Consider the following 14,048-nt stretch of genomic DNA (forward strand, 5'->3'; position numbering starts at 1 on the left):
GGCCACAAATTGTAGTTCCACGTACTAATCCATGCTCTGAGTTCATCCTCCTTGTTCCTAATACTCCTAGCATTGAAACAGACACATTTCAACCCCTTTAACTGGCTACAATTATGTTTCGTCCTCTGGCCTGTCCTTCCTCATCAACTCAGAACTCTTAGCATCATGCCCTTGTCCTTCTACCTTAGTCCCTGCACTCACATTCTGATTCCCACCACCCCGCCAAACTAGTTTAAACCCTCCCCAACAGTGCTATCAAACCTGCCCGCCAGGGTATTGGTTCCCCTGGGATTCAAGTGCAACCCGTCCTTTTTGTACAGGTCACACACGCCCCAAAAGAGGTCCCAATGATCCAGAAATCTGAATCCCTGCCCCCTGCTCCATTCCCTCAGCCATGCATTTATCCTCCACTTTATTCCATTCCTATTCTCACTGTCGCATGGCACAGGCAGTAATCCCGAGATTACTACCTTTGAGGTCCTGCTTTTCAATTTCCTTCCTAACTCCCAGTAGTCTTCTTTCAGGACCTCTTCCCTTTTCCTACCTATGTCATTGGTACCAATATGTACCACGACCTCTGGCTGTTCTCCCTCCCGCAGGATATCTTGGACGTGATCAGAAACATCCCGGACCCTGGCACCTGGGAGGCAAACTACCATCCAAGTTTCTTTCCTGCATTCACAGAATCGCCTGTCTGACCCCCTGACTATAGAGTCCCCTATCCCTACTACCTTCCTCTTCCTTTCCCTACTCTTCTGAGCCACAGGGCCAGACTCTGTGCCAGAGGCATGGCCACTGTCGCTTCCCCCAGGTAGTCTGTCCCCCCCAACAGTACTCAAACAGGAGTACTTATTGTCAAGGGGTACAGCCTCAGGGGTACTCTCTAGTACCTGACTCTTCCCCTTCCCTCTCCTGCCTCTGACCCATTTCTCTGTTCCCCGTGGCCCCGGAGTGACCACCTGTCTGTAACTCCTCTCTATCACCTCCTCACTCTCCCTGACCAGACAAAGGTCATCGAGCTGCATCTCCAGTTCTCTAACATGGTCCCTTAGGAGTTGCATCTCAATGCACCAGGTGCAGATGTGGCTGTCTGGGATGCTGAGAGACTCCAGGGCCTCCCACATCTGACACCAACCACAGAAAACCGGACTCACACACATACTACTTCCTTTTGCAATTAACAACTGCCTCGCCTTGTCCTGTTACCGCCGAAGCTTGTTGAGCCAAAGCCCTTTCACTCTGCTGCCTCTCATTCCACTGTCTGCTCCCAACACTGCCCATTGGATATGGCTGCTGCCTTTTTAAACTGTTTGCGCTCAACAGGATTACATTCCGCTAAATTACATTAGCTACCCTAATGCTGATGTCACGCGCCTGCACAGTCTGGCCTCTCTTCCCCCGAGAACTCAAAATTTTTTCCCACTGGAAATCCTTAGGTGCTCTCCTACTGCCTTCTTGTTCAGAATCAAAAACTTCTGCAGATTCCTTGCCCTTTTTAAACTGTTTGTGCTCAACTGGCTGATGTCACGCGCCTGCACCGTCTGGCCTTTCTCTTCCCCCGAGAACTCAAAATGTCTTCCCGCTGGAAATCCTTAGGTGCTCTCCCACTGCCTTCTTGTTCCAAATCCAAATCCAAAAGGGATTAGAGAGGTGTGAATACTGGCAGTAATGACAGCAGAACAGCAATGGCTGGAATTTCTGGAAGCTAATTGGAAGGCACAGGATATATACATCCCAAAGAGGAAAAAAATTCTAAAGGAAAAATGACATAACTGTTGCCAACAAGATAAGTCAAAGCCAACATCAAAGCCAAAGAGAGGGCATATAATGGAGCAAAAATTAGTGGTAAATTAGAAGATTGGGAAGATTTTAAAAACCATCAGAAGGCACCTTAAAAAAAGTCATTAAGATGGCAAAGATGGACTATGAAAGTAAGCTAGCCAATAATATTAAAGAGGATATCAAAAGTTTCTTCAGATACATTATATGTATACGAGAGGTAAGAGTGAATATCGGACCATTGGAAAACAATGCTAGAGTGGTAGTAATGGGGCACAATGAAATGGCAGATGAGCTGAATGAGTATTTTGCATCTTTCTTCACTGTGGAAGACACTAGCAGTATGGTGGAAATTACAGGTGTCAGGGGCCATGAATTGTGTGAAATAACCGTAACTAGAGGGAGGTTTCTTGGGAAAGTGAAAGACCTGAAGGTAGATAAGTCACCTGGACCAGATGGTGTCCACCCTAGAGTTCTGAAAGAGGAGGCTGAAGGATTGTGGAGGCATTTAGTAATGATCTTTCAAGAACCTCTAGATTCTGGAATGATTCCAGAAGACTGGAAAATTGAAAATGTCACTCTACTCTTCAAGAAGGAAGAGAGGCAGGAGAAAGGAAACTATAGGCCAGTTAGTCTGACCTTAGTGGTTGAGAAGATGTTGGAGTCGATGATTAAAGATGAGGGTTTCAGAGTACTTGGAGGCACATGATAAAATAGGCCGTAGTCAGCATGGTTTCCTCAAGTGAAAATCTTGCCTGACAAACGTGTTGGAATTCTTTGAAAAAACAACAAGCAGGATAGACATAGAAGTGTCAGTTGATACTGTGTATTTGGATTTTCAGAAGACCTTTGACAAGGTGCCACACAGGAGACTGCTTAACAAGCTATGAGCCCATGGTATTAAAGGAAAGCCTCTAGCATGGATAAAGCAGTGACTGGTGGCAGGAAGCAAAGGTTGCAAATAAAGGAAGCCTTTTCTGGTTGGCTGCTGGTGACTAGTGGTGTTCCACAGGGGTTTGTGTTGGGACTGATTCATTATACATTACATGTCAATGATTTGGATGATGGAATTAATGGCTTTGTTGCAAAGTTTGCAGACCATACAAAGATAAGTGGAGGAGAAGGTAGTTTTGAGGAAATAGGGAAGCTATAAATGAACTTAGGAGAATTGGTAAAGAAGCGGCAGATGGAATACAGTGTCAAGAAGTGAATGGTCATGCACTTTAGTAGAAGAAATGAAAGGGTTGAATATTTTCTAAATGGAGAGAAAATAGAAAAGTCTAAAGCACAAAGGGATTTGGGAATCCTTATGCAGGGTTCCCTCCAGTTTAACTTACTGATTGAGTCTGTGGTAAGGAAGGCAAGTGCAATGTTAACATTTATTTCAAGAGGACTGGAGTATTAAAGGATGTAATGTTGAAGCTTTATAAAGCACTGGTGTGATCTCACGGAGTATTGTGTTCAGTTTTGGGCTCCTTAGAAAAGATGTGCTGAAACTGGAGAGGGTTCAAAGAAGGTTCATGAAAATGACTCCAGAATTAAACGGCTTGTCATATGAATACTATGATGGTTCTGGGCCTGTATTTACTGGAATTTAAAAGAATGAGGGGTGACCTAAATGAAACCTATCGAATGGTGAAAGACCTTGATAGAGTAGATGTGGGATGTGGAAAGGATAGTGGGAGTGTCTAAGACCAGAGGACACAGCCTCAAAATAGTGGGTCATCCTTTTAGAATGTAGATGAGGAGGAATTAGCCAGAAAATGGTGAATCTGTAGAATTCATTGCCACAGGCAATTGTGGAAGCCAAGACTTTATGTATATTAAGGTGGAGGATGATAGGTTCTTGATTGAGTCAGGGCATGAAGGGATATGGGGGAATGCAGGGGATTGGAACTAAGAGGAAAAATAGATCAGCCAAGAAATGGCAGAGCAGACTCGATGTGCCAAATAGCCTAATCTGCTCCTATATCTTATAGTGATGGTGGTTACATAACTGATCATGGAAGTCCTATCAGCAGTGATGGGATCCAGCATGGGAGCACTAAGGTCAAGGCGAAAGCAAACATGTTCATCTTCCCTTCCATCGTCACGGTAGACACAACAGCTACTTCAGACACTTGGCATAACAAGAAATGACTGAGGCATTTTATAAACATCTTGAGATCATCCCAACTGTAGTACTGAAGGTGATAGGTGACTTAATAGAGGTGTATGTACAAGATGATAGGAGGCATAGATTGAATGGACAGTCAGAGACTTTTTCCCAGCATGAAAATGGCTAATATGAGGGGGCATAATTTTAAGGTGATTGGGGATGTCTGAGGTAAATTTTGTTTACACAAAGTGGTTTGTTTGTAAAGACAGGTACATTAGGGACATTTAAATTCAAAGTAAATTAATTATCAAAGCCCATTCGGGTGGAGTGGCAGCATAGCAGTTAGTGGATATCAGGGCATTGGAGTTCGATTCCAGCACCATATGCGAGGAGTTTGTACGTTCTCTTTGTGAACCACATGGGTTTCCTCTGTGTACTCCGGTTTTCTCCCATAGTCCAAAAACGTACCAGTTTTTAGGTTAGTTGGTCGTTGTAAATTGTCCCTTAGGTTAGGGTTAAAATTAAGGGCTGCTGGATAATGTTGCTCAAAGGGCCGGAAGGGTCTGTTCTGTGCTGTATCTCCAAATAAATAAATAAATGCCACCATGTAGAACTCTGAGAATGGTTTTCTTGTGGGTATTCACAGTAACTACAAAGAGACACAATAGAATTAATGAAAAACAGCACAGAAGACATACAAACAACTGATGTGCAAAAGACAACAAGCTGTGCAAATCCAAAATGAAAAAAGGAAAATAATAATAATAAATAAGCAATTAATATTGAGAATGTGAAATGAAGAATTCTTGAAAGTGAACCCATAGGTTGTGGGAACAGTTCCGTGATGGGTGAGTGAAGTTATCCCTCTGGTTCAGAAGCCTCATGATGGTGGTGTGAGTTCTGAAGCTCCTGTACCTCCTTCCTGATGGCAGCAGTGAAAAGAGAACATGACCGGATGGGTGGGAGTGTGTGATGGTGATGATGCTTTCCTGCGACAAAGCACCATGTAGATGTGCTCACTGATGGGAAGGGGCTTTGCCCATGATTGACTGGGCTGTATCCACTTTTTAGAGACTTCTATAAACAAGGGCATTGGTATTTACATACCAGGCTGTGATGCAGCAAGTCAATATACTCTCCACGACACATCTGTAAAAGTTAGTCAAAATATAGATGTCCTGTCATATCTTCACAGACTTTTAAGGAAGTGGAGGTGCTACAGCACTTCCTTTGTAATTGCGCTTATGCGCTAGGCCTAGGACAAGTCCTTTGAAGTGATAACGCTGAGGAATTTAAAGTTGGTAACCCTCTCTACCTCTGATCCCCCAATGAGGACAGGCTCATGGACCTCTGGTTTCCTCCTCCTGAAGTCAATAATCAGCTCTTGGTCTTGCTGACATTGAGTGAGAGGTTGTAGTTGTGGCACTGCTCAGGCAGAGGACTATGTAGGTGGAGAGGGTTAAGTTGATCTTAGAGTAGATTAAAAGATTGGCACAACATTGTGGGCTGAAGGGCCTATACTGTGATGTACTGTTCTTTGTTCTATCTACCTCTTGGACTTTCTATAATTCTAACAAGGATGTTCCTCTACACTTGCAACGTTCACATTTGCACAAGCCAAAACCTTCCCAGGTACTGTGTTTCTTTAAAAGCCTGACTATATGGATGATAAACAGAGGAAACGTAGTAACATAGAAACCTACAGCACAATACAGGCCCTTCAGCCCACACAGTTGTGCCGAACATGTCCCCACCTTAGAAATTACTAGGCTTACCTATAGCCTTCTATTTTACCAAGCACCATGTACCTATCCAAAAGTCGCTTAAAAGACCCTATCGTATCTGCCTCCACCACTGTTGCTGGCAGCCCATTCCATGCACTCACCACTCTCTGAGTAAAAAACTTACCCCTGACATCTCCTCTGTACCTACTCCCCAGCACCTTAACCTGTGTCCACTTGTAGCAACCATTTCAGCCCTGGGAAAAAGCCTCTGACTATCCACATGATCAATACCTCTCATCATCTTGTACACCTCTATCAGGTCACCTCTCATCCTCCTTCGCTCCAAGGAGAAAAGGCCGAGTTCACTCAACCTGTTTTCATAAGGCATGCCGCACAATCCAGGTAACATCCTTGTAAATCTCCTCTGCACCCTTTCTATGGCTTCCACATCCTTCCCGTAGTGAGGCGACCAGAACTGAGAACAGGTCTCCAAGTGGTAACCAGAGTCCTATATAGCTGCAACATTACCTCTCGGCTCCTAAATTCAATTCCATGATTGATGAAGGACAATACGCCATACACCTGTTTTACCACAGTGTCAACCTGCACAGCTGCTTTGAGTGTCCTATGGACTCGGACCCCAAGATCCCTCTGATCTTCCACACTGCTAAGAGTCTTACCGTTAATACTATATTGTGCCATCAGATTTGACCAATCAAAATGAACCACTTCACACTTATCTGGGTTGAACTCCATCTGCCACTTCTCAGCCCAGTTTTGCATCCTATCAATGTCCTGCTGTAACCTTTGACAGCCCTCCACACTATCCACCACACCTCCAACCTTTGTGTCATCAGCAAACTTACTAAGCCATCCCTCCACTTCCTCATCCAGATCATTTATAAAAATCACTAAGAGTAAGGGTCCCAGAACAGATCCCTGAGGCACTTCACTGCTGACTGACCTCCTTGCAGAATATGACCCGTCTACAACCACTCTTTGCCTTCTGTGGGCAAGCCAGTTCTGGATCCACAAAGCAATGTTCCCTTGGATCCCATGCCTCCTTACTTTCTCAATAAGCCTTGCATGGGATACCTTATCAAATGCCTTGCTGAAATCCATATACACTACATCTACTGCTCTTCCTTCATCAATGTGTTTAGTCACATCCTCAAAAAATTCAATTAGGCTCGTAAGGCACGACCTGCCCTTGACAAAGCCGTGCTGACTATTCCTAATCATATTACACCTCTCCAAATGTACATAAGTCCTGCCTCTCAGGATCTTCTCCATCAACTTACTGGTTTATAATTTCCTGGGCGATCTCTACTCCCTTTCTTGAATAAAGGAAAAACATCTGCAACCCTCTGGAACCTCTTGCATCCATACTGATGATGCGAAGATCATCACCAGAGGCTCAGCATTTAAAATAAATTGGCACTGATTTTCGAAACATTGTTGGCCGGTTGTACTGTCCAGTGCTGTACTGTTCTTTGTTCCTCATTAACAGGTCTGAGCTTGGGTATCCCCAAACTGGGTATGTGATGAAATGCATTGCTTGTCTGCTTGAGTGCAACTCTAAAGCCTCTCAAACAGCCTGACATTATCTAGGACAAAGTTGCTTGCTTTAACTGACATTCCTTAAGCTGCCCTAAACATTAATGCCTTCTATCATTGGAACACCAAAAACCATCCACAAATTTAAACCTTCTCACCTTAAATGAATGATCTCTAGCATTAAACTTTTTGACCTTGGTAAAAGGATACTAGTTGCCTACCCTATCTATGTCTTTTGTAATCCATTCCGTCTCCCTTCAGCCTCTACCTCTCCAAAGTAAACAACACACTTCTGTCCGCTGTCTTGTGCACATGCCCTTTAATCCAAGTATCATCTTGGTAAACCTGTTCTGCACTTTGTCCAAAGCTTCCATAACCTTCCTATAATGGGGTGATCAGAACTGAATGCAATACTCCAGATGCAGCCCAACTGGAGTTTTATAAAGCTTCCTGACTATTGGACTCAATTCCTTGACTAATAAAGGCAAGTATGCCATATATTTAAGGGGGCAGTGGACTTGGACTCCATTAACCTTCTGTACATCAATGCTGTTAGGAGTGTTGCCTTTTTCACTATATGTTTTGATGAATATATGATAAATAAACTAATCTGAATTAACAGTGTACTCTCTCTTTATATTTGCTCTCCCAAAGTCCCACACGTCACTGGATTAAATTCCATCCCTCCGTCTGATACATGGGGAGTGGTAGATTCTGGGGGAAGCTGATGGGGTACATACAGTAAGGATGGGATAAGTGCATAATTTGTGTAAATTGGTGGCTGCAGGACTCTTAGTAAACTTTTAATAGAAAAATTATTTGAAAAGGTAGTAATTCCCCTTTAATTCCTTCTTTGCAGTATTCAGATGCTTAATTTTAAGAATCTTTCTACCAAAAGTCAATAACATTGTATAAATGAGCCAGCATGTTTTTGTATTTTAGTTTAACAGGCATGTTCTTATGTCTTTGCTCCAGTCAACAGACATGAAGTGCTGTGTTTAATGGAAGTCTTCAGTACTCTTGCTGACACTTTTCCTGAGCAACATATTTCAGTTGGACTGGATCGAAACAAATTTAGAAATGTTCTGCATGTCACATTTGGAATGACTGATGATATGATCATGGACAGAGGTGAGTGTTGTAGTTACTGTATATTGAATGAAAAGCCAACCTGTGGGTTCAGCCACTATGAACTCAAGAAATTGCTTGCATATTAGTCAGCCTTTGCTGACTAATTGTTCATTCGATGCAACTTGCTGTTATCAGGAAAGCCACAAGTGTGGCCTTGCCAATATCACCAAAACACTTGGAACAAGTAAAATAAGTTGTACCCTGTAAAGATGTTATGTGCCGTCTTAATATTTTTTTAAAATAGCAATTTGCAGTCTATTATCAGCAAGAGATGATGGATGTAGATGCTTAGTGTCTTGTCTCACTAAATCATATATGTCAAACTCAAGGCCTGCGGGCCAAATCCGGCCCGCAGTGGAATTATCTTTGGCCCGCGAGATAATATCTAATTACTATTAAAGCTGGCCCCAGTAATCGAAGCACCTATGGCGTATGATATGGCTAATGCTGAGTTTATTCAGGTACCAGGTTTTCAGGGTTTTTAGTGTTTATTCGGCAGTCTTGCTCGGCAGTCTTCTTCATAAGAAACAGAATTTGTAAAGTGAAACACTGTAGTTATAGCAGAGACTGAGACACATGAGAGCAAGCTGAAAAAATGGAGGCAACGAAAGCTGCGTTCGCACGCGTCCGACTGATCCGGCCCGCATGAAGCTGCATTTTGCTCAATCTGGCCCGTGACCTAAAATGAGTTTGACACCCCTGCTAAATAATCCTTTCCTCATCATCATTATGTGCTGTATTGTATGATGTAGGCAATCATTGTCCCATGGCCATGATTGTTCTTGGCAAGTTTTTCTACAGAAGTGGTTTGCCATTGCCTTCCTCTGGGCAGTGTCTTTGCAAGATGGGTGATGCCCACCATTATCAATACTCGTCAGAGACTCTGCCTCGTGTTATTAGTCGCATAACCAGGACTTGTGATGTGCACCAGCTGCTCATACGACCGTCTACCACCTGGTTCCATGGCTTCATGTGACCCTGATCAGGGGGCTTAGCAGGTGCTACACCTTGCCCAAGGGTCACCTGCAGATTAGCGGAGGGAAGGAGTGCCTTAAACCTTCTTTGGTAGAGATGTATCTCCACTCCACTACCCAGGTCCGGTCCAAGATATACATAATCAACAGGGAGGATTGGTGCTTGCTACATGAAACAGTGCAGCACAGTCCAGATGCCTCAGCTCACGATGTGCTGAGTTGAAGGTGAAAGCAGAGGAAGTCTGTAGCAATGAAAGGTCCCCAGTCACCTTGCATTCCATGCCACCAGACCCTGACCCCAATCTGTCAAGGTCCGTGTGGATTGTGCCCATGCATCTGCCTCTCCACATTAAACAAAGTCATGTTCAAGCGATCTCCGTTAAGGGAATTCACCCTAGCTTCCCAATTATGTGGATCCCAGATTTGCCTCTACATTTAACTGAGGACCGACCAATAGACAACCCCTTAAGAGAATATCATACTTAACCTGAGTGATTGTAATTCTACTACTCCAAGGCCATTTTAATGCTTCCCTCCCATGTAGCCTTCCATTTTTTCTATCATCCTCTGCCTATCTAAGAGTTTCTTAATAGTCTCTGGGCATTTTGGAAGTTACATCCTTCTTACAGGCTCTTTTCAAGCTGATGGAACCAGTTGCTATCCCAGAATTTGATGCCCTGCCAGGAGCAATCATACTGCAACACAAATCGTTTACAAGAGTTTTCTGTTGGTCAAGGCAACTTCCAAGCACTTTCATTTCCTACCTATGTATGTCTTTATAGTCAAGTCTGGACCATCCTGTTTGTAACTATAATTCTTCGTATAGCACAGGGGTTCCCAACCTTTTTTTATGCCATGTCCCAATACCATTAAGCAAGTGATCTGTAGACCCCAGGTTGGGAACCCCTGATATAGCAAGTCCTTCCATACATAATCAATTGTCAGTTTGCTCAGATGGATTCACCAGGCTAATCATCATCTTTTAGAAATGTCACACTTAGTAAATCTCCCTTTGGAAGATTATCTGAATTATAAATGTACCCTTCCATTTCATCTGAGTATCTGGCATAAGCCAGTACAAATGGAAGCTGCTTAATCTTTATGCTGATCGACAACATAAAAAATACATAATAAAAATCTCCTGTTAGATTACTCCTCCTTCAGCCCTTTGCCTTTTCTACCTATCACCTTCCAGCCTTTACTTCATTCTCTCTCCCACACATCTGGCTTCACCCATTACCTATTACCATGCTCTCTTTCCCCTCCCCCACCTTCTTATTGTGGCATCTTCCTTCTTCCTTTCAAGACGTGATTTAGGATCTCAGTCCCAAATGTCATCTGTTTATTCCTCTCCATAGATGCTGCCTGACCTGTTAAGTTCCTCCAGCATTTTGTGTGCATTGAAACGTAAGGCCCAGATATCAGATCCATTTTACAGTTATTCCTCAATATACAAACTCGCAACTTACAAAACTTTTAATAATGCCATTACCTCATTAGGATATGTGTTCTTGATTTATGATTGCATTAATACATCACAAGACATGCCAATTTCAGTCCATTCACTCTGTCTGGTATCTGTTGCAATGACGTAACTCTTGAATAATAATATTCCCAAAAAATCTTTAATATCTATTTCTTCTATTTTCATTTCATTTGAAGTTGAAGAAAATTTAAAAAATGAAAAACAAACAGCTGAAATAATTTTGTTCAATTTTATGCAATATCCAAATATTAATATGATCTCAGTTGCTCCTTGGAAGTGCCAATAGGGTTGTTATGTACAAATATCAAAGATGAAGAACAGTCAATGACCTTTTTTCAAATATTGTTTGTAAGTCCAAGGTTTATACCATAATCATAAATTAAGTTACCTTCAAATTATTTCTGTATATTGGTGAGTCAAAGAATCAAGTTTATTATCACCTGAAATATAAAAATAAAGATTGCAAACAGGGAGCCAAATAGTGAGGAAGTGTCCATGGGTCATTGTCCGTGGAGAAATGTATTGCATACATAATTCATGCAGTTCTGGTTGACTCATTAAAGGAAAGATTTTGAGGTTTTGGAGAGGTTGCTCAAGAGGTTTACCAGGATGTTCCCTGAATTAGAGGCCATGTGGTTTGACAAATTTGGATTGTTTTCTCTGGAGTCCTGGAGGCTGAAAAGAGATCTGATATAGGTTTATAAGATTATGAAAAGCATAGATAGAGTAGACAGACAGTATCTTTTTCCCAGGATTGAACGGTCGTACTAGAGGGTATGCATTTAAGGTGAGGGGGGTAATTTCAAAGGAGATGTGAAGGGCAAGTTTTTTACAGAAAGTAGTGGGTGCCTGGAATGAGCTGCCTGGGGCGGTGGTAGCGGCAGATACATTACAGATTTTTAAAAGATCTTTAGACAGGCACATGAATGCGAGGAAAACGGAAGGATATAGATGTTGTGTAGGCAGAAGGGATTAGTTTAGTTGGCCATTTAATTACTTAATTATTTGTTTCAGCACAACATTGTGGATCTAAGAGGCTGTTCCTGTGATATATTGTTTTATATTCTGAATCTGATGGCAGAGGGGAAGTGTCTTCAGGCTCCTCCTGTACTGGAAGCAATGAGAAGACGGCATTTTCTAGGTGACGGGGTCCTGAGTGATGGTTGCCATTTTTTTGAGGCAGGCTCCTCCTGTACTGGAAGCAATGAGAAGACGGCATTTTCTAGGTGACGGGGTCCTGAGTGATGGTTGCCATCTTTTTGAGGCATCACCTTTTGATGATGTCCTCATTGTTGCGGAGGTCAGTGCCCATGATGGAGGTGGCCGAGTTTGCAACCCTCTGCAGCTTTTTTCCGAACTTAGGCCGTGGCCTCTCTGTAACAGACAGTGATGCAATTTGTCAGGTACATCTAACTGATACACTTGTAGAAATTTGCTCAAGTCTTTGGTGACATACTAAATATCCTAGAACTCCTAACATTGGTACTTCATCTACTCTCTCAGCTTTGTGGCAGTTGAATGCACTAAGATTTTTAGTTCTAGTGATAATTGCAAATGTTGGGCTTTTCTTCATGAGCAAGGGCTTCCTTTTACCTTGTCCACTGGTAGCTGATAAAATTATTTTGGTATTGGTAGTTCCTATGAGTTGATTTAATCCATGTATTTTTACCAACTTTAAATCCATGCTGAATATCAGCTCTATCTGACTTGACTTAAGTTGGTGCATCCAAATATTTATCACATGTCTTTAATGTGTATCCAGTAATTCTAATGACTGATTAAATTACCCCTTCATGTAGGCAAATGCCAAAAGAATCAAAGGAGAGTAGATGGGTATAAGAAAGATGATAAATTGGATAAATTGTTGGGCTACAGGAAAAAGAGTGAAAAGTGTGACTCTATTGATATGAACACAAAATGAATAGCTCCCATCTGTGACTTTAGATAGATAGATAGATAGATAGATACTTTATTCATCCCCATGGGGAAATTCAACTTTTTTCCAATGTCCCATACACTTGTTGTAGCAGAACTAAATGCTAAGTAATTAAGCCTTAAATACTTTCTATAATTTTGGATTTTTTTTCAGTTTTTCGTGCATTTGACAAAGACAACGATAGCTATGTCAACATGAAAGAGTGGATCGAAGGACTGTCAATATTTCTCCGAGGGACTTTGGATGAAAAGATAAAATGTAGGACTATTTATTTATTTATTTATCTATCTATCTATCTATCTATTTATTGATTGTCACTATTATTTTCCCTGGTAGCTCTGAAGTTGAACCAGTCTGCTTGCTCTCAAGAGATCGCCTCAGTACCAGATACTACATCATTGCTGTACATTCGAAATGCATTAACTCTGCCCCTAGCTCATCTTGTCCGGTGCAGAAGTTAGAACATAGAACATTACAGCACAGTAAAATCACCATAAAATTATACCCCTTCATATTAGCCATTTCCACCTTTGGAAGTCTCTGGCTGTCCATTATATCTATGCCTCTTGTCTTATTCACCTCCAATTCTGAATCAGTTTTTGAGTCAGTTTATACTTAATTGTTGCACTGTACTCCTGGCAGCCTTCTATCAAAACATCTGATGCCTGTGTCCTGGCTCTCATCTGGTCATTTCCTACGTACCTTGATTGTTGGTTAAGCATTACACCTGTTTTGAAATCGTTCTGTGGCTTTTGCCTCCCAGGTGCCGGGATCCGTGATGTTTCTGAACGTGTCCAGAATGTCCTGAAAAGGGACAGTGAGCAACCAGAAGTTGTGGTACATATTGGTACCAATAACATAGGTAGAAAAAGGGAGGAGGTCCTGAGAAAAGAATACAGGGAGTTAGGAAGGAAGCTGAGAAGCAGGACCGCAAGGATGATAATATCAGGATTGCTGCCTGCACCAAGTGACGGTGAGGATAGGAATAGAATGAGGTGGCAAATAAATACATGGCTGAAGAATTGGAGCAGAGGGCAGGGTTTCAGACTGCTGGAGCATTGGAACCTCTTCTGGGGCAGGTGTGACTTGTACAAAAGGGGACGGATTACACTTGAATCCGAGTGGGATCAATATTCTTACGGGCAGATTTACTAGAGCTGTTGGGAGCGGTTTAAACTAATATGGCAGAGGGATGATATAGCTGAGGATGAGCCAGTAGGCTTACAAGTAGATGATGGGGGTAACATGAATGTGAGGGTGGACAGTGAATGATGGGTACAAATGCAGACAGAGAAAAGAGTTAATTGTACCACAGAGGCAAAATTCAAAAGGGTGAAGAATGCAGGACTGAAGGTGCTGTGTT

At 42.3% G+C, this 14,048-nt stretch overlaps 1 protein-coding gene across 1 annotated transcript in view; it reads left to right on the top strand.

Moving 5' to 3' along the window:
- clxn (calaxin) overlaps positions 1-14,048 on the top strand; it is a 52,335-nt gene that overhangs the window by 7,811 nt on the left and 30,476 nt on the right. The window contains exons 2-3 of the mRNA XM_073024637.1: positions 8,134-8,289; positions 12,839-12,943. Coding sequence (XP_072880738.1) covers positions 8,134-8,289; positions 12,839-12,943 — 261 coding nt within the window. The remainder of the gene's footprint in view (positions 1-8,133; positions 8,290-12,838; positions 12,944-14,048) is intronic.

The sequence above is a fragment of the Hemitrygon akajei genome, chromosome 20 (assembly GCF_048418815.1).
Source record: "Hemitrygon akajei chromosome 20, sHemAka1.3, whole genome shotgun sequence".
Classification (NCBI taxonomy): domain Eukaryota; kingdom Metazoa; phylum Chordata; class Chondrichthyes; order Myliobatiformes; family Dasyatidae; genus Hemitrygon; species Hemitrygon akajei.